The sequence below is a fragment of the Sparus aurata genome, chromosome 13, assembly GCF_900880675.1.
Source record: "Sparus aurata chromosome 13, fSpaAur1.1, whole genome shotgun sequence".
Taxonomy (NCBI): domain Eukaryota; kingdom Metazoa; phylum Chordata; class Actinopteri; order Spariformes; family Sparidae; genus Sparus; species Sparus aurata.
This window is the reverse complement of record NC_044199.1, coordinates 1,280,163-1,298,171: the sequence shown is the minus strand read 5'-3', so window position 1 is coordinate 1,298,171 and position 18,009 is coordinate 1,280,163. Positions and strand designations below refer to the sequence as shown.

Sequence of the window (18,009 nt, the reverse complement as noted above, 5' to 3'; positions counted from 1 at the left end):
TGTTTTTATTCAACAAACACTTTATCGCTCAGATGCTTTCATAACAGAATCTAACAGAACAGTCTGGGTCTGGTTCTGACTTCACAGAGGCAGCAGCAGAAAGAACACTGGCTTAATGAAACCCAGAGGCCCGGAGACGAAACATCGACCTGACGTAAAGACGACGGACGCCGCCGGGGAAGTGACATCATGAGAAACCAGAGAGACGCAGCGAGATGACTCAGGGCGGCGACGAGTCGAGACGGTCGACTTTACCCATGATCCTTTTCTCTTCCAAACTTTTATTCTCCTCTCGTTAAAACCTAATTGTTAACGCAGTGACATCTGTAGAGGAAACCAGATGACGTCATTAACATGCCACTCAGTCCCAGTCAGCTGAATCACAGCTGTCTCAACAGGCCGGAGGACGAGCTGGCACGCACAGAGACAGTAATGATTTATGGAACACCTGCACACACCTGAACACACCTGAACACACCTCCACCACCGACACGCCCTTTCTCTCCTCTAGTCTCCAGGTGAACCCAGTGTTTGTTTTCTTCTCATCAGAACTTCACTGTGTTTAATAATTCATGTGTTACAAAGTGGAGCAATGATGAAGAGACGAGTCCTCTAAATCCTCCTCAGAGGGACAAACACTCATTTATTCATTTATTCACTGATTCACACAACGTCAGCGTGACGGCCTCCGGGCTCAGTCTGGGCCTCTGGACCCAGATGATGACTTCAGTTCTGACTCACAGAACCGCAGAGGGAACAAGTCCGGTCCTGATCTCTGATTTCCTGTTACTGTGGAATTATTTTGATCAAAAGCAGAACAGAACACACGAGTTCTGAATGTGTTCAAACATCAGCAGGAGGACAGAGTACTGTTCAGTCCGATCGGGTCAGAGGTCGTTTCAAAACAATCAATCATATTCACTGATTCATTGATTCATTGATTTTGTTTAGTTCAGTTTTCATTTCTGCGTCTCAACAGGCAGAAGAGACGGTGAGTAACTCCACTCACATCACATCACACACCTTCTGGAATATTTTCTGAATCATGTCTCACCTGTAAACACACACACACACACACACACACACGCACACACACGCACACGCACACACACACACACAGGTAATGTCTCAGACTAAACATCCACCAGCTCCTCTCGTCTCAGCTTCAGTCTCTGATTATCTGATTTTCTCTTTGAACAAACAACCAGAATGAATTTCATCTTTTGTCTGTCAAATATCAAAATATAAATAAAACACAAAGATATAAAAGAGTCTTTGATTTTTGTTCTTTTTAAAGATAAATGAAGTTCATTTCTGCCAGCTGAAGAAAAGAATGTTCACTCTTAATTATCTCTTATTATCTTATAACTATCTTACAAATATGACTTCATATTTTATAAGATTCTGACTTTCATCTCTTAATTTCCAGCTTGTGATTATTATTATTAACTGTCAGGTATGAGCTGTCCTGAAGACACCAGAACCAGAACAGTTCTGAGGAGTTGTGGGTTCACATGAAGGCGTCTGATAAGATCCTCTGCCTGAAGCCGCTGCCGTCCTCTCGGTCCTCAGCCGGGTCGTCGCTCAGGGAGAAGAAGCTCGGCCGCTGCTTGTGCTTCTTCTTGTGGCTGCTCGTGTGCGGCTGGAAGAGCCGGCTGATGGAGTGCAGGCCCTTGGAGAGATCCGTGAAGAGGTCCAGCTCCTCCTTCTCCGGGCCCAGGCCCTGGTCCTGGCCCCGGGCCCCGTCCTGAACCTGCTGGGCTTTGGGTTCTCCCAGCATCTCTCTGATGGTGGCAGAAACACCTTTGTGCAGATAGTGGTAGGCCTTCTTCCCATAGTTGTCCCTGATTCTGGGGTCGGCCCCGAACTCGCCCACCAGCATGGCCATGATGTACTCCTGGTGGTGCAGGGCGGCGATGTGCAGCGGCGTGTACCCGCCGTGGGTTTTCGCATTGATGTCGATGTCGACCCCTCCCTGTCTGGACAGGTCGATGATCTTCACCAGCATCTCGCTGTTGCCACACTTGGCGGCCCAGTGCAGGGCGCTGAAGCCCGACATGAAGTCCCTCTTGTCTGCCAGCTGTCCGTCCCTCAGCAGCAGCCCGTAGACTTGGCTCCAGTGGCCCGACGCGCACTTCACCAGCCACTCGTGCTCCGCCTGCTCCAGGGGAACCACTGAGGGGACTCTGGTGTCTTTGGGCTCCTCCGCCTTCTTCACCGCTCTCCTCAGCTGGGGGGAGCTGATGCCGGACTCCACTGACGCGGTTCTCCTCTTGCCCCTGAAGGCGCCCAGTGTCGGGCTTTCAGGTGGTTCTGCCGGGTCCACCTTCAGCTTACGGATCTCGACTCTGGAGGTGGTGCTGGGCTGCACTCTCAGCGGCAGGGCATAGGGTTTGCTCTGGGGCTTCTTCACTGCGTCCACTCTGAAGCACTGACCTCCATTTGGGTCCTTCTGGATCTCAAAGTTCAGGGTCCGCTTCACCCTGAAGCTGTCTGTGAACCGGGTCCTCTGCAGAGCCAGCTGGACCGGAGACAGCAGCTCTGAGGGATCCTCAGCACTCTCTGCATCCGGCTCAGAGCCAGCTGACCTCTGCCCTCCTGCACCACCTCCTCCTCCACCTCCTCCACCCTCCTGCCCGCTGCAGCTCTCAGTCTCCTCTCTCCGCACAGGTGGGCGCTGCTGCTCACCTGCCGGCCGGTTCTCTTCAGGTTCGGTCTTTTCCGCAGTCTGGTGGCCGTCCAGTAAGTGCTGGTACATTTTCCTCACCACGACGAACCGGACACCGTCGATCTCTCTGACGAAGGCGACGTTGTTGACGAGGGTCTTGAAGAGCTCCCTGTTCCGCTCTTTGTCCTGCGGATCCTCGCTGTCGATCAGACCTCTGAACCGCTTCACCAGCTCGGACTTCTTCACCCTGCCGCCCTCCGTTATCAGCGCGAACAGGACGGATTCCTGCGTTAACGCCATCGTGAAAACCGAGAACAGTTTGCCGCGAGGAGACGAACCTGTCTGACCTCCGTCCCGGTGACAGCAGCGCGCAGTGGGCTTCACCTGGCCGCGCGCTGCTCTCCGCCCTCACCTGGAGGAGGCTGCTTCCGGGGAAAGTGCAGACGTGGAGCGATTTGAATAAAATATGCAGGCATTTCCCTGCAGGCCACGTGCCAGCCTCACCTGAGCCAACAGGTTTAATAAAGGCTTTCAAACATTCTGTGTTTTATTCTTTTTAAAAAGAAATGAAATGGAATTAAAGCTGCAGTATGTAAGAACTGCTCACCTGTGAGAGGGTTTACAGTAATATATTACTTCTAGTAATATAACTACAACGTTTCTAATGACATTTCAGTACAGAGACCATTAATACAATCTGTATTTGGCAGCCTGACAGACTTCAGTTTACATTCTTGAGTCCATGAGTTCTGTGTTCTTTAATTACAAGGAGTAGAAAAGTTCATTATAAGCTTCATTATAGCAGGTTTAGGTCTGTTGTGTTTCATACGACTGAGGCTACAGTTAAAATATTCATATCTCAGAATAAATCAGACTTGTACAGGAGCTTTGGACCAGAACCGGCTGGGGCGACCTGGTTGGCATGCTAACTTTAGTGGGTGTCCGGTTCCCTCATCTGTAGTTATTTTTATTGATTGGTGGTTATATGTCTGAAATATGGTCTATGGTCTGGTTATTGTACAAACACACACATTTACATCTTTATTCAATGATTTGGGTGAAACTGGATCATATTCATGGAGACAATGTTTTCTGTTTTCGCTCTGACGTCCTTCAGCTGCTTTTACCTGAACCCTCGCTGATTTATGGAGTTTCCTGATTAACAGAAAGAAATAAATGTTTGTTAGACCACTAAATAAACGAGTACATCTCCGAAGAATACCTGCAGCTGCTGCAGCCAGCAGGTTTAAACAGACATTTTACTACTCAGCTACAAATGTGAGGTTCGTAGTATTTTAAAACTATTTTTGAGCTCATGAAAAGTTGACTTTATGGAGATATGTGGCTGTCTCAGGACAGTAATGCTAATGATATAACAATCTTAAAGAATATGATGTATTTCTGTAGATTAAACTATACAACAGTATATAAATCAGTAGAATGAGCTCAACCTGAGGCATCTACAGCAGTAACACACAACACATTAATGCAGCAGTAATAATTAATATATATTAATTAATATTTTTAATATTAATTTTACTGCAGAATGAGAACTTTTATTTTGGATACTTTAAGTTAATGTTGCTGATACTTGGTTTGACTTGTAGTGGAGTATTTCCACAGTATGGTGAGATAATAATACTTTTACTTCAGTACAGAATCTAAATACTACATCTGACGTCTTGCTCTGATTGGCTGAATCACACTGTAGTAAAATCAATCAGTGACCTCATTTAACTCATTTAAATATGAATGTCCTTCCTTGACACAGTTTGTGTACAGGTGATACTCAGGTATCTGATCATCTCCTCCGCTGACACCCGGCTGTGTGGGTGTGCGGGGCTGCTGGCTGGCTCCTGTCCTGGCTTGCAGAGCGTGCAGCATGACATTCCTGCGCTCAGTGGGAGTTTCTCTCATGCATCCATGGCTCCCTCAGAGGTGGCCATGTTGGAAATCATCTGTCCCGACCAAAGAGGCAACGCGAACGCCAAGATAGTTCCCACCCCGGTTTAACGTACATATAAGTGCTGACCGGAAACGCTTGGAGGCGACTTTTAACTGCTTTAAATTCAGAACGTATAAACATTTATCTGAAAAGAGTCTTTTTAATTAATTAAAACAAAGTGCGAGTGAATAATCGTTTGGGTTTATGACATTAACGTGTTCCGCGTTTGTACGCATGCGCAGCACGCGAGTATCTACCGAACTCATATTAGCTCCTTTTGCTGACGTCTTCTTCTACTGCCGAGTGCAGCACAGCTGAGCTGAATCCACCGAGCCCTCTTTCCCTCTCATTGACTGCCAGGAAAAGTCATAACGGTTGAAAATAAACGATTTCTCCCGCCTGAGCGAAACAGACGCGACGCGGCAGGGTGTCATCTCGTCGCCTAGCTACTAGCCTCCCCGCCCGGTTAGCAGCTCCTCTCCGTCCTGTGTCGCGCTGTTCGTCTCTCTGTCCGCTCGGCTCGCAGTAGTTCAGTCCGCACGGAGAGACGAGGGCTGCTCCCTTTCGCCCCTGCTCAGTCCGCCCCGCACACCAACAGCACCGCACACCCCGCACCATGGCTGCCACGGACGTTGACGTGTTTTCGGTAAGTAAAAGCCAGCGCGCGCCTTGTTCGTTCTCTGTTGTCTCACTCCACCTTGTGTTTTTTATTTTAACTGAGAACCTTCAGGGACGCTCGGTGTGATTAGTAAAAGTGTGTGTGTGTGTGTGTGTGTGTGTGTGTGTGTTAGCTGGGTATGAAGCTAAGCCTCCCCCGCGTTTGAAGCTTGTGTTCAGCAGAGATGGCTGAAGTGATTTTCTGTGATGGGGACTGAGAGGAAAATTTAAGATGACGCTGCTAAATCTGAACAATTTTAATGTCGTGACTTGTAACGTCTGTTACTGCCCCCCCCCCCCCCGGCGTTGCTAGCCGCTGGGTGTAACGTGTGTAACGTGCGGCACCTTTCAGCTGAAGTGGCAGTTAGGTTTCATATTCACGTTGTTTTCAACACTAGCTAGCAGATCTAGATGCTGTAAAGTAAGAGAGGCAGTGTTGTGCATCACACACACACACTGGAGGGTGTGTTACTGGCAGCTGTGCCGTGCAGACCTGCAGTTCTGTGGTGGGCTACTAGCTCCAGATAGTCCAGCGAGGTGTTGACATGTGGTTGCATTTTAACTTCCTGTTCAGGGCTGTAAAATTAAACCTGTGGTTCACTTTCTCAGCTCATAATGTGATGTTTACACATCAGGCCATGTCAGTTTGAGCAGCCAGATGCTAACTGCTGTGTGGCCTGTGTGTCCTGCACAGCTGAGTGACAGCAGAAAAGGCTTCACTTGCATGGAAATATAATGTTTACACTGTCAAAGCATGTGTGGAAAACAAAAACAAGTGTTGGATGGAAATAGACCAACAGCAGGTTTGATGTCACTCATGATGTTTCACTGTCCTCTCTACAAGGAGGCGAGGGATGCACAGTGTCCTTCATATATGGTGATTTATTTTGGTTGGATGGTTATGAAACACTTGGGTTGTGCCTCAGGAAGGACGGCTTTATTGTAGCGTATTTTCTTTGTCAGACTTTGGAGGGAAGACAAGATATTTTGTTCAAGACGGAGTTGCAAAATAACTGACGAGCGATGAGTTGTTCGACCGCTGCAGCTGTACTTGTGGTGTCTCGTAAAGCCAACAGTTTGTGTTTGTGCAGTTTGTGTTTGTGCAGTTTGTGTTTGTGCAGTTTGTGTTTGTGCAGTTTGTGTTTGTGCAGTTTGTGTTTGTGCAGTTTGTGTGCATGACACAAGAACAAAAGAAATCAATCAGCCAATGGACACATGCAGATAAGCAAAGAAAATGACGTAAAGCAAAATAGAAATGTAGTCTTGCAGTTAAAATACAACAAAACACATTAAGAATGGAACAAACATGTACATTCAGCTCTTTTGCTTTACAGTAGCAGGTTAGACGATCTATCCTGCATAGTTTTCATACTGACGAGCCCTGTCAGTCAGGCGTGACCTGAAGGTACGGTGTGGTGATGCAATGCCAGCTTAAGAAAATACCAAAAATATCCAGAAGGACAGTCAGCTCTCAAGAATTTGAAAACAAAGCACAAGTGTAATGGAAAACCAATATTATGGTGACGAGGTGAACTCGCAGGAGCGGATTTGAAAAGGGTGATTAACTTTTTGGCAGATGCTTGAAGAGATCCTCGTGGCGGTGGTGAATTGGACGGTAAGCAGCACTGAGATGTGGGATAAAGAGATTAAGAACACACTCCGGGGCCACTCCTACTACCACTTATTACCACATGTCTGCAAATAAAGGAAAGGATCTAAAGAAGAGGGAGCGAGGAGAGTGCACACTTGACATTTTCACAGTTAGGAAGGGGTCCAAGAGGGGACGCAGGTTGTAGGAGATATTGCTTACTTGCGATCTTTTTAAATGTCTCTTTCAGAATACAGAATAAGATAACTGATTAATGAGAAAGAAATGCTGAGATCGCAGTGAAGCTCGTTGGATGACGGTTGTTGGCAGCAGCACAGTTAGTTGTCTGACTGGCTCGTCGACTTCCTGTCCAACTTTGGGAACTAAGTGGCACCATATTGAACAAACAGGCGGTTTGTGTAAAGGGCACGCTGTTAATTATGTGCAGCTATTGATGAGGATGTGCACTTGGTTGTATTGTTAGTCCACATCAATCCCATGATGCTTTGGGTTAACTTTCTAGGCCAGAGCCCATGTATTGTTTTCCCTCATTGATTGCATGAGAGTGTGTAGCATATATAAGAGGATGTAGTTCATTTAAATGCTTATGTAATGAAATGCCCTGTAACGTTCTCAGCATGTACAGTGCTTACTGACCCTGAAGAGTGTGGTCTCTCCCGTGAGGCCTGCACACATAAAATGAAATTAGCTTCACAAAGTGCTTGAAGGCAGGAGGAGACGAGGAGAGAGGAATTATGGGGAACTTTGCGCTTAACATGCATGCATTGCATGTTTGTGCAGAGAGTGACGTTAACCCTCAGACTGCAGACTCGCCTGTATTTATTTGGTTCGAGCTTCAAGTGCCATAAATCATTTGATTCAGGAGAACCTGAAGCTTCAGTACAGCTGTTTAAGTGCCAATTTCACATTTGATCGTTCGGGAGATTGGATGAATTATTTATTACATTATAGGACATTAATAACACCATCAATACCAATTTGATGGCATAATCACGTTCACTACGAAGCCCCTGAATGTTCCAGCAATACGTGTGTGATGCCACTAAAACACTCAGAAACTGCTTTACATGAGTTTTTAAACCATATGTGTAGGATTAGTGTTTCAAAAGTTGTTAAACATTTTATAATAATAGCTTTTTTTAGCTGCCACTGTTCTTTGAGGGTTCACCTATGAATGTATTATCTGTATGTGCTCTTGTTTAGTCCAGATTCTCTCATTTTAAACACATTCTAGCACTGAAAACACGTCTTTCTAACCGTAGACGGGGACTTCTCCGTGTTGTTCAGCTGTACGTTGCTCCGACCAGATTGCAGGTGTTGTACATTGACTGTTGTGTGTCATCAGTGATGTTGTATATAGAACATACAGGCCAGAGCTGCCTCCAGGCTAACACGTCTCATCATTGTTGATAAATTGACAGCTGAGCTGCTGTTTCTGTGGTGATTAGTCAATGTCCATCTATAGAGAAGATCAGGACTTCTCAAAGATTAGGATTAGAATAGCTTTCCTAATAATGTTGGCAGAAGCTGAATGAACTTTTTGAGGAAGAAGTGTTTGTTTTTGATGATGTAACATCCAGCAGACTTTCTGTTTGAATGAACAGAGGATAGTTTGATTGTAGACCCAGTGAACCCTTCAGCGATCATTAGTTCAGTAGAGAGGTTGTGTCCGTAGCTCACAGCGCCCTCATTCTCCTGCTTATTCTCTGTGTTTCGTCAGTATGAACAGTAAAAAAGCTGCATGCAGTCACATTTTTTCACTGCTGATTTGGATTCTGACCAATGCAACTTGCACGAGGCATGCATGCGAATGCTCGAATCAAGTCGATCTTGGCTCATTCAGCCAAAACTTGGCTTGGACAGCTGTAGCAGGGTGGACACCAGAAGAAAGTCAAAGAAAAGGACGGACATTAATCTGACAGTTTGTACTTTAGAGCAGAGCCAGTCGTCTGAGATGTCTGGACAAAGGTTACTGTTTTCTCACGTCAAAACTGCATGTATATGTGAACAGTGTGAGAAATCTCTCTCTGATGAATTAGTCTTATAAAAATCAAAATAAAAACAGGATTTAATGCATCTAAAGTAAAAAAATACATTTAATTCCCAGATTGTACATTGTAGACATAAAACCTGCTAACATCCACTAACATCTGGCTTTGTCTTCAGTGGGAAAGGGTACAATGGACATTTATCTCAGGTCAAATGACTTTAGAGTAGTCACAGGCTTTTAAAGGCTCCAGCTCCGTTTGGCAGTGATATAAACATGACACTTAAGTGGACTCAATGATTTTCTTCCCTTTTCTAGCATGATTGAAATTTAAGGCCGTTGGTATGTAAATAGTTTTTCATCTGTCTCTGCACAAATCGTTCAGTCGGGGTCGAGGTTGACCTCTGTAACATTTTCACCGTCCTCCATGATGCTTTCTGCTGCTGCCTGTTTGGATCATTCAACAGAATAAAGCAAAAAAGCAAACTCTTCTACTGGCAGTAACGGAAGGGTCCATAACTAACTTTTAGAGGATCTGAACATGCGTTCTTTCTGCTGGGATCCTCATTTCCAAAGTGTTCAGTCTGTGATCGAAGCTTCGCCTCACTGATGTGTAACTCGTCTAGATGTTGAAACTAGAATGTTTGTAATCTGACTTTGCTCATGTGAAAGCTCTGAGATTCATGTGAGAGAGCAATAAAGAATAAAACAAATAACATACTGACAGAGGTATAAGAATGATTTCTTCAGGGTCAGACATTTGCTTCCTCCGGTCAGTGATTGTGAGGAAACTGCATTTTTAAAAAAGCCCCTGGAAAGATCTGTGAGCTGTACGTCTGTCTCATAAAATGGTTCCTGTCTCCTCTCCCATCTGTCTCACTCATGTTTTTAGTCTTTCCTGTTGGACACCGATGAAGCTGAGCAGTGATGTGATCGTTCATGACTGTGATACTACAGATAGAGAGAGATAGAGCTCAGTTTCCTAATGGTACAGACATTATCTTCCAAATCTTAACCATCCACATTTTTACATTACAACATCACTGCGAGCACAAGTAGCAGCAGGAGAGTGTCTATGGCAGCACACGAGAGTAAACCTCTAGGTGTGGTGAGGCATTATCACAAAAACATCTTAGCCAAGTCCTGTTTGATCACATGAGATGTAAAATCCTTTGTGCTCTAATTCATAATGGGCATTAAAAACCTTTCAGATCTCAAAAGCATGATGCACCAGTACGTGATTAAAATTTAAAGGACCTCACCAGACATCTCTATAACTCTACGTGACCACCGCCGGACAGGAAGCAGCAGCCAGCTCATCTGAAGAGAACTGTTTGTGCGTGTGGGTTTGTCATTGAGGTCATCATGTTGTCGAGGGTACGTGGGCCCGTAGTGTCTCCAGAAGCCCCCCAACAGATATCTGCTCCCAACACTAGATGAAGTGTCCGCTGCCTGCAGTGAGTACACGTCAACAGCTACACACTGTTGTCAACCAACCACAAGAAGCTAACGGGGTGACTCATCCTTCACAAGCCAACCGACTAGAAGTACATTTTTGTTATGAAATAGACATCTGTAGTTTTATGTGTTGCTTTCAGGGTAGGTTTCATATTTAGTACTCCAGCCAAGAGGTCCTTTATATACAAGTCTCTGTTTTAGGGTTGTCATGATACTAAAATTCTCAACTCGATACCGATTCTCAGGAAAATATTCGATACTCGATACCATTTTCGATACCACAAGGATAAAAAAAAAGACCCCAAAATTTAAAAGAAATATTTTCATTAACAAGAAAAATGCAAAAATAACCTCTGTTACAACATGTAACAATTAACAGAACCACACGTTAAATATTTATAATAAAAAACAGTTGTGCAAAAAGAAACTGCAACTATGATAACAAGTTTCAGGTCTGAGGTAGTGCAAAAAATAAATAAATAAAATAAACAATAACAATTGGAACAATATTTTGAGGTTGTATGCTGTGCACATCTAAATATTAGGCAACCCTGATAAAAACTAAATTAACTTCAGTGTTCCTTCCTTGGCTTCCTTGGTATCGATACTTTTGAAAATGAGTATCGTATCCGGATACAACATTTTAGTATCGATACTTTTTTGAGTTTCGATACTTTTGACAACCCTACTCAGTTTAGATGCAGTCTAGGATACAAACATGGCTGAAAACGTTACAGATGGTTAGCCAGTTTTATTAGCCAACATTAGCAAACCAGAGATATGTTTGTATTATATCTTATCCGATATGTGCCGATGAGAATATAGAATATCTCGTAGCAGTTTACCCAGCCTCTTTCAGATTTAATGAGAAAACCAAAAAAATTAGGGGAACCAGTTCTGCACAAAGAGCACCTCTTGTTATTGTAAATATTTGAAGCCTTTTCAGTGTATTATCCTCCACACACAAGCATCAGCTGTGTCTCCTCCTGTCAGGTCGCTGCTGTCTGTCAGGTGGAGGCTCACTGAGGCAGACACGAGCTGCAAACACAAGTCAGACACGAGTCAGGTGGGAGAGAAGGCCAGAAGGAGAGAGAGAGTCTGAGGAGTGGATATAAAGTCAGCAGCAGGGCGGCTGCAGCGGGACAGAATGACTGAGAGGACGATTTCAGGTCAGACTAGAACTGTTCCACAGAAACGTTTCTGTTGAGGGACGGATGCTTAAAACTGGTCTTGTTTCAGCCCTGAGGATGTGTCGGGTTGGATCTGCGTCACAAATGTACTTAACCTTTCAGAAAGTAGATATCACAGCTGACATCTTCCTTGGCTGTCCTTTTTTGTGACATTTGAAAAGCTTCTGTTTGTGGCTGTGAGTTTAAAGACTGGACGAGTGCTGAAAAAATTAGTTGAGGGCTGAAAATGACGACTGATTATTTTCTAATTTAATCCATTTGTTGTTTGGTCTATAAAATGTCAGAAAATATAGAACAATATCTATCAGTTGCTCCCCAAAGCTCAAGATGACCTCCTCAGTTGTCTTGTTTTGTCCACCTCCAGAGATGTTCACTTTATTGTCATAGCAGTATAAAGAAACCTGCAAATATTCACATTTAAGAAGCTGGAATTTTGACTTTTTTGAGTCATAACTCAGTCAAATCTAAACACATAATAGACATAATACACTTATTATTTGGTTCTCTGTGACTTAAACTTCCTGTGGATATCGTTATCCCAGCTGTCCTACGAAAATAAACTTCCATAAATCCGATTGGGAATCATAGAGAAAATATGCTCCTCTTAACGTGCCAGCAGTGTTAGACTCTAAAAACCCTCAGTTAAGATTAATTGTATGACTCACTGACTCAGCAAAATCTGCTCCAGGAAATGTAATCGGCATACTTCACTATTTTCTGACGTTTTATAGACTAAACAATCAGTAATTTAATCAGAAACATATGAAACATAACAGAGAGATTTATCCACAGAGACTGAACGGTCTCTTAAGCTTTTCCCTCTGTGACATTTCAAAATGTCTTCTTGGAAATGGGTTTTTTGCGGAGAGAAAAATGCGGTTCACATTAGGCCGCCTCAGACGCACAGCATTGTGAACCGGCTTTTATGGTTTGTGCTTCACTTCACTTGGAGCCACCTGGGGCCCCAGTGTGCAGCCATTTCCTGTCGGTCTGGTGGGACGGTGGCCTCAGAGCTGAGTAGTTTCCTCACCCTGGGACTGTTCACCAGAAGCTTTTCATTCCTGTCATACTTTACGCTGCTGCTCTTCTCCTCTCTGAACGAGCTGGGATGGGTGGACACACAGATGGCTCACAGTTTCAAAGATGGCTCTCGTCTGCTGGTTATACTTCTGTAGCGACCGCTAATGCAGTTGTCATTAAATGTTTTAGGAACTAAAGACGATCGGGTTTATTTTTAGAGTTGTGTTGCATCGCTTGTGACGTCGTGTGTGTGTGTTTTGAGCAGAGCTTGATAAAATAGATAAGTCTTCTTTTTTTTTGTTTTTTGTTTTTTTTTAACACCAAGTTATGTAATAATTCAGCCAAAGTCAAAAAAACAAAACAAAGGAAATGCACAAAGATTGAGCAGCTGAAGCTCTCAGATACTTTACATAAATCCAATAAGTTACAAACAAACTGTCTTTAACACAGTTTTATACTTCTGCTCTACCACATTTCAGTGGCAAAAACCTTTCTTTCTACTTCACTACATTTTGACAAATTCAGTTTCAGCTTTTTTGTACATTAATAATTCTCATGCAAAAACATTTAGTTGGCTTCTACAACATTAAGCTTTGTTCAGTGCATGAAAACTGCTTTCATTATTAGGTATCAAACTCTTGTTTTCTTTTTTAAAAAGTGAAAAGCAAACATCTATTTTAACTAGTTTTTTCAAGCTACAGACGCTCATCTGTAAACTATTCTCAAACAATTTGAATAATGAAAAACAATCTTACTTGACTTTCACTCTTATTTTTTAAAGAACAGTTATTCTACACCTCTGTATTTTAGGCCCTTTATTAAATAGATGTACAACACCATGAAAAAAGGATTTTTTCTGCATAATGAGCACGATTACTTTACTTACACTCTGAATATACATTATTTCTGATAATACTAACTGTTAGAGTAAGATTTGATCGCCTGTTTTAAAGTATTTTTCCTTTGTTGTAGTCAAGTACACGCTCATTCAGCCAGTTTGGTCGCAGCACGGTGAGTTTGTGTCCACGTCTGCACTTCTTTTGTGTCTGATCCTTAAAGATAACACTGTTGGTCAGGTCTGAATGCTCTTTTGTAGCCCTCAGTCACAGATCCATCTGTCTCTTATGATTCACACACACAGATTATGTGCTACTGGCAGCTTGTCTGGTTTGGTGTAGGAGGTCAACCTAGAATTATCTTATGTGTCAGGATCTCTTGTTATTGTTCTGAATCGAGCGTTTCACCAATGTGGTTTGTTAAGTTTAGAGAAATTTCCACCAAAACAAGCTTTACAACGTCAGTGAACTCCTTAATACTGAGTGTGACACAAGCTTGCCCTTTCACTTCGCCCTCACTTATTTGAAAGCACAGATATGTACTGAAAAGGCACAGTTAGCTTCCAGACGTTAGCCTGTGACTTGAAGCGCACATTTCCAGACAAAAAACTTCCCCACTTGACCAGAAAAGTTGTAGATGCCCTTAAAAAAGACACCTAATCACCATCTGTGTACAGTAAGACAGCTGCCACATGTGAAGCTGTGGTGTTGATGGAACATGAGCACGCAGACCTTTATTTATCCTCTCCTGGATAAATAAAGGCTAATATAAATTGTCGACTTCTCCTATTTTAAACACAACTCAGGAATCCAGAGAGTCGTTGCTCTGGTTTCCTTCCAGGCTCGATACCAGCAGTCATATCCTTTCCCTCCGGCAATTTATCCAAATATCTCCACCAGCTTCATACAGTAAACTGAGTCACGCAGGGAAGTAATAATGATGATTGACAAGTTCTGTGTCTTAACAGACAAAATAATGACCACGGCCTCTTCCTCTTCCTCTTCTCAGTAAACCTGCTGCTGGCTACCACAAACATTTCATCAGTTTGGTTCATTCAGAAAGGAACAAGAGCTCGATGTCATCAACAGTTAGAAATGCAGCTGTCTCAAATAAACAGCTGAAAGCTTGATAGCCATGAAACCTTTTGAAATACATCAGCCTTCATTTTAGCATCTTGAGGAAAGTTGCCATGCTGCCTCACTTAAAGGGACTTATAACCAATTTGACAGTTTATCTTAAGAATACAGCCATGTGATGTGAATATCGAAACAGTCTTGGCCGGAAAAGCTGCACTTGAACACAACACACAGACCACAGCTGACGGCCAACAAGCCTGTATGTTCTGCACCAGTGTGACAGGAAACACAAACTGTTGTTAAGATTAAGCAGCTCTTGCTAGAATAGCAGCTTCTAATGGAGAAGGGAGGAGAAAATTAACGAGCGACTGCACTAAATGGGTGAAATCATGGATCTTACATCGGCGAACAGGAGCAGCCAAGGAGTGATTTTTCTCACTGGTGATCTGCTAAAATGCTGCAGGACGTACCACACTGATCAGAGCCATGGCCACTCACCTGTGAGTCACCTACGAGTCCAACAATGAGCGGCTTCTGACCATCGGCCCGGTGTCCGTGAATTAATCTGCATTCTTTCTAATGACCATTAGGAGGGAACTTGTTTCAGAGAGAGGCATATACTCCTACTTCTCACCTGATTTATTACCTCAGTAAACAGTCTACTAATGAGTTTATGGTCTCTACTGCTTGTTTCAAGTCTTCTTCAATACATCATGATGTTCTTTTGGTAAATTATGGACCAATTTTAAAGTAAAATGGACAATAAAGAAGAGTATGCTTGAGGGCGAAGCTACCTTGTGATTAACAAGTCGCTAACACAGCTCGTCCTCTGGTCCAATCAGAATATCCTCCCTGACTCCAACCTTTTGTCCAAATATGGTCACTTCTGGCTCCAAAAAAACAAGATGGCGTTGGCTCTAGGCTTCAGAGTAGAAGTCCACAAAGTCACTGTAGAACTACACTTTCTCCTGAATAATGCCTCATTCATTATATCACATTGTTCTAAAGGAAACCACAGCAGCTAAAATGATGATTCCCAGTGTTTTTCTGCTGCTACCTCACTTGATTTCCTCAGTTTGGCTTTGATGTTTCACAAACATCACATTTAGAAGCACTTAAAACGCTTCACAGCTCGTATCGATCTTGTCTTCATTGAACACGAGTGTTAATGTAATGTAATAGACTCCCAGTGCGCTGCGGCTCAGCTCGGTATTGCCGAGCTCAGCTCACGTCAGATTACTGTGGTGGTGTTGCCTGACACATTAAGCCCTTCTTCTCTGTTATACTAACTCACATGTACACATACAGTGCTCGTCCTTTACTGTGCAGTTCAGTCAGGTTTATAACTCATCTGCTGTGAGTGTATGTGGAGCCTGCCTCCCTCTCTCAGCTCAGCAGAGTCTGCTCTGCTCTCAGGCTGCCTGTGTTCGGTGACATCAGCCTTCAAATATGCAGTCCTTCGTGGCTGCTGAGCCAGACGAGCTCGGGTGGCCCCATTCATCTCAAGGTGCTGCCTGTCTTTTTCCCTCCTCTCCGGCTCCAGCACGCTCTCTCCTCTCATTGACTGCCTCCGTCAGACGAGATGGGTTAGATAAGAGAGATCAAAGGTGGAAACGCTTACAAGCCAATAGTTTTGTCGCTCTGTCTTTGGTTTGTTGTAAATCGGTAATCTTTGCACTTTTAGTTCCAGGATGCTCTCTCCTAAATGTGCACAGACGCTTCAATAATTTATTGCAGCAGTGGTGATTGGCGATCACGTCGTGGTGTAGCTTATAGTGCTGAATCTGATTATATTGGAAAATAGGATGTTAGGGTGGGTAAATCTAGATAAATGGTTTTATGTCATGTATTCACATCACTTGTGCCGACTGTGGTAACCATCAAAACTGAAGTAATGCTTTGAAATGCTTATTTTCTAAATTCACAACTTAATAAGTGACTTTTATTGTCAACTTGTCTTCCATGCTCCGTATTTAATCCCTAAATGAGGTAATTTCTCCGGCTGCTTCTTATAAAAGAGTATGTTCTCTCTGTGTGGAAATGTGTTTAGTTCCTCATGCTTATGAAGGATTACTCTTGAATCCTCACTGCAGGCCCTGATTACCTCACTCACTCGACGGGGTTTTACATCTGCAGAACGTACCGAGGGTCTTGGATGTTCATTTGCGTCGGCATTTGAGGGCTTCAGCAAGCAGCTCTTCCTCCCTCTGACTAATGTCTTCCCCGTGTGTCTTTTCCTCACATTGCAACCAGACCTCTAATGTTGGTTGGTTTTGTTTTTGTTTGTGTCCCTCAGAATGAAGAGAAGCGTAACCTGAGTTTGGGCGGACATGTTGGATTCGACAGCCTCCCTGACCAGCTGGTCAGTAAATCGGTCACACAGGGATTTTGTTTTAACATTCTCTGTGTAGGTGAGTGAGAACATTTTTCAGGCTTTACTTGATTTATTTTCCTGGTAAACTACAACAAAATAGCAACGCTGTGTTGTTTTCCCTGACATGCACTTGTGTCCCTGCAATAAGAACCTCAGAGCTGATGAATTGCTCCCCGGTGCCCGTGTGATTCAACTGTCTCCACTTCCTACCATCCACAGGGGAGACTGGTATCGGCAAATCGACGTTAATGAACACGCTCTTCAACACCATGTTCGAGAACGAAGAGGCGAGCCATTATCAGAATGGCGTGTACCTGCGGCCGCGAACATACGACCTGCAAGAGAGTAACGTCCACCTCAAGCTGACGATCGTCGACACCGTTGGCTTCGGTGATCAGATCAACAAAGAGGACAGGTGAGGACATTAAGACAGTGACATGAGTAAATGCTTGACAGTGATGTCAGAGATTGTACAGTTTTGACTGTAGTCATTGCAGTGATGGAGGAAGGAAACAATCCGGTTGTCCTCTAAACACAGAATAAAAACATCTGGTAACATAAACAAAGTGATGATATTGCTGCAGGTTTAAAGGGTTATTAAATTCAGCTGCGTTCATCAACATTTACATGTGATGATAAAAGCTTTGAGAGTCTGGATATTTTCTTAAGTCCCTTTTAGAGTTCTTGAACAGTGCTGATGTTTTAATCCAAACAGGCAGTACCTTGTACACGAACAACAGTATTATCAGTCAGCTGTACTTAAAGTATCAGAAGTGGAAATACTGCAGTAACAAAGTCCCCTGTTAGCTTTGTATTATAATACTGTTTATAACACTGTAGGTCTACTGAGGGTTGTGAGATGATTAATGGAGGAATATATTTTGCTTCACTCATTTGTGTTAATTATGTGGAGCTTTCTCTAATATTTACTTTTTGTGAAATATACAATACCGCTTTCAGCTCAGAGCAGTTATTTAAATTAAACCAAACGAGAAGTTTAGAGGAGAAACGTCCTTTTTGTTGCTGCTACTAACTCTCAGAGATCTGAAACATGACACGGGGCCGCAGTTACACTGCTTTACTGTAGGTTTGAACAGATTTAACGGTGCCTTCAGGCAGCGGCAGCCTTAATGGTAGAGAAGCGAACTTTTGACCGGTGGGTCGTTGGTTTAATCTCTGGACCTGCAG

At 43.5% G+C, this 18,009-nt stretch overlaps 2 protein-coding genes across 4 annotated transcripts in view; one reads left to right on the top strand and one right to left on the bottom strand.

Moving 5' to 3' along the window:
• Window positions 1-477: 477 nt before the first annotated feature.
• On the bottom strand, window positions 478-3,117 carry sowahaa (sosondowah ankyrin repeat domain family member Aa). The gene has a single exon (XM_030437289.1). The coding sequence runs from the start codon at window positions 2,966-2,968 to the stop codon at window positions 1,511-1,513; it is 1,458 nt and encodes a 485-aa protein (XP_030293149.1). The 5' UTR covers window positions 2,969-3,117; the 3' UTR covers window positions 478-1,510.
• A 1,821-nt stretch (window positions 3,118-4,938) lies between these two features.
• Window positions 4,939-18,009, top strand: part of septin8a (septin 8a) — a 43,571-nt gene continuing 30,500 nt past the window's right edge. The window contains exons 1-3 of one of the 3 annotated variants that reach the window (XM_030436956.1): window positions 4,939-5,259; window positions 16,744-16,858; window positions 17,041-17,236. In XM_030436956.1, the coding sequence (XP_030292816.1) occupies window positions 5,230-5,259; window positions 16,744-16,858; window positions 17,041-17,236 (341 nt within the window). In that variant the 5' untranslated portion in view covers window positions 4,939-5,229. The remainder of the gene's footprint in view (window positions 5,260-16,743; window positions 16,859-17,040; window positions 17,237-18,009) is intronic. The other 2 variants (XR_003986311.1, XR_003986312.1) reach the window with 2 other exon arrangements.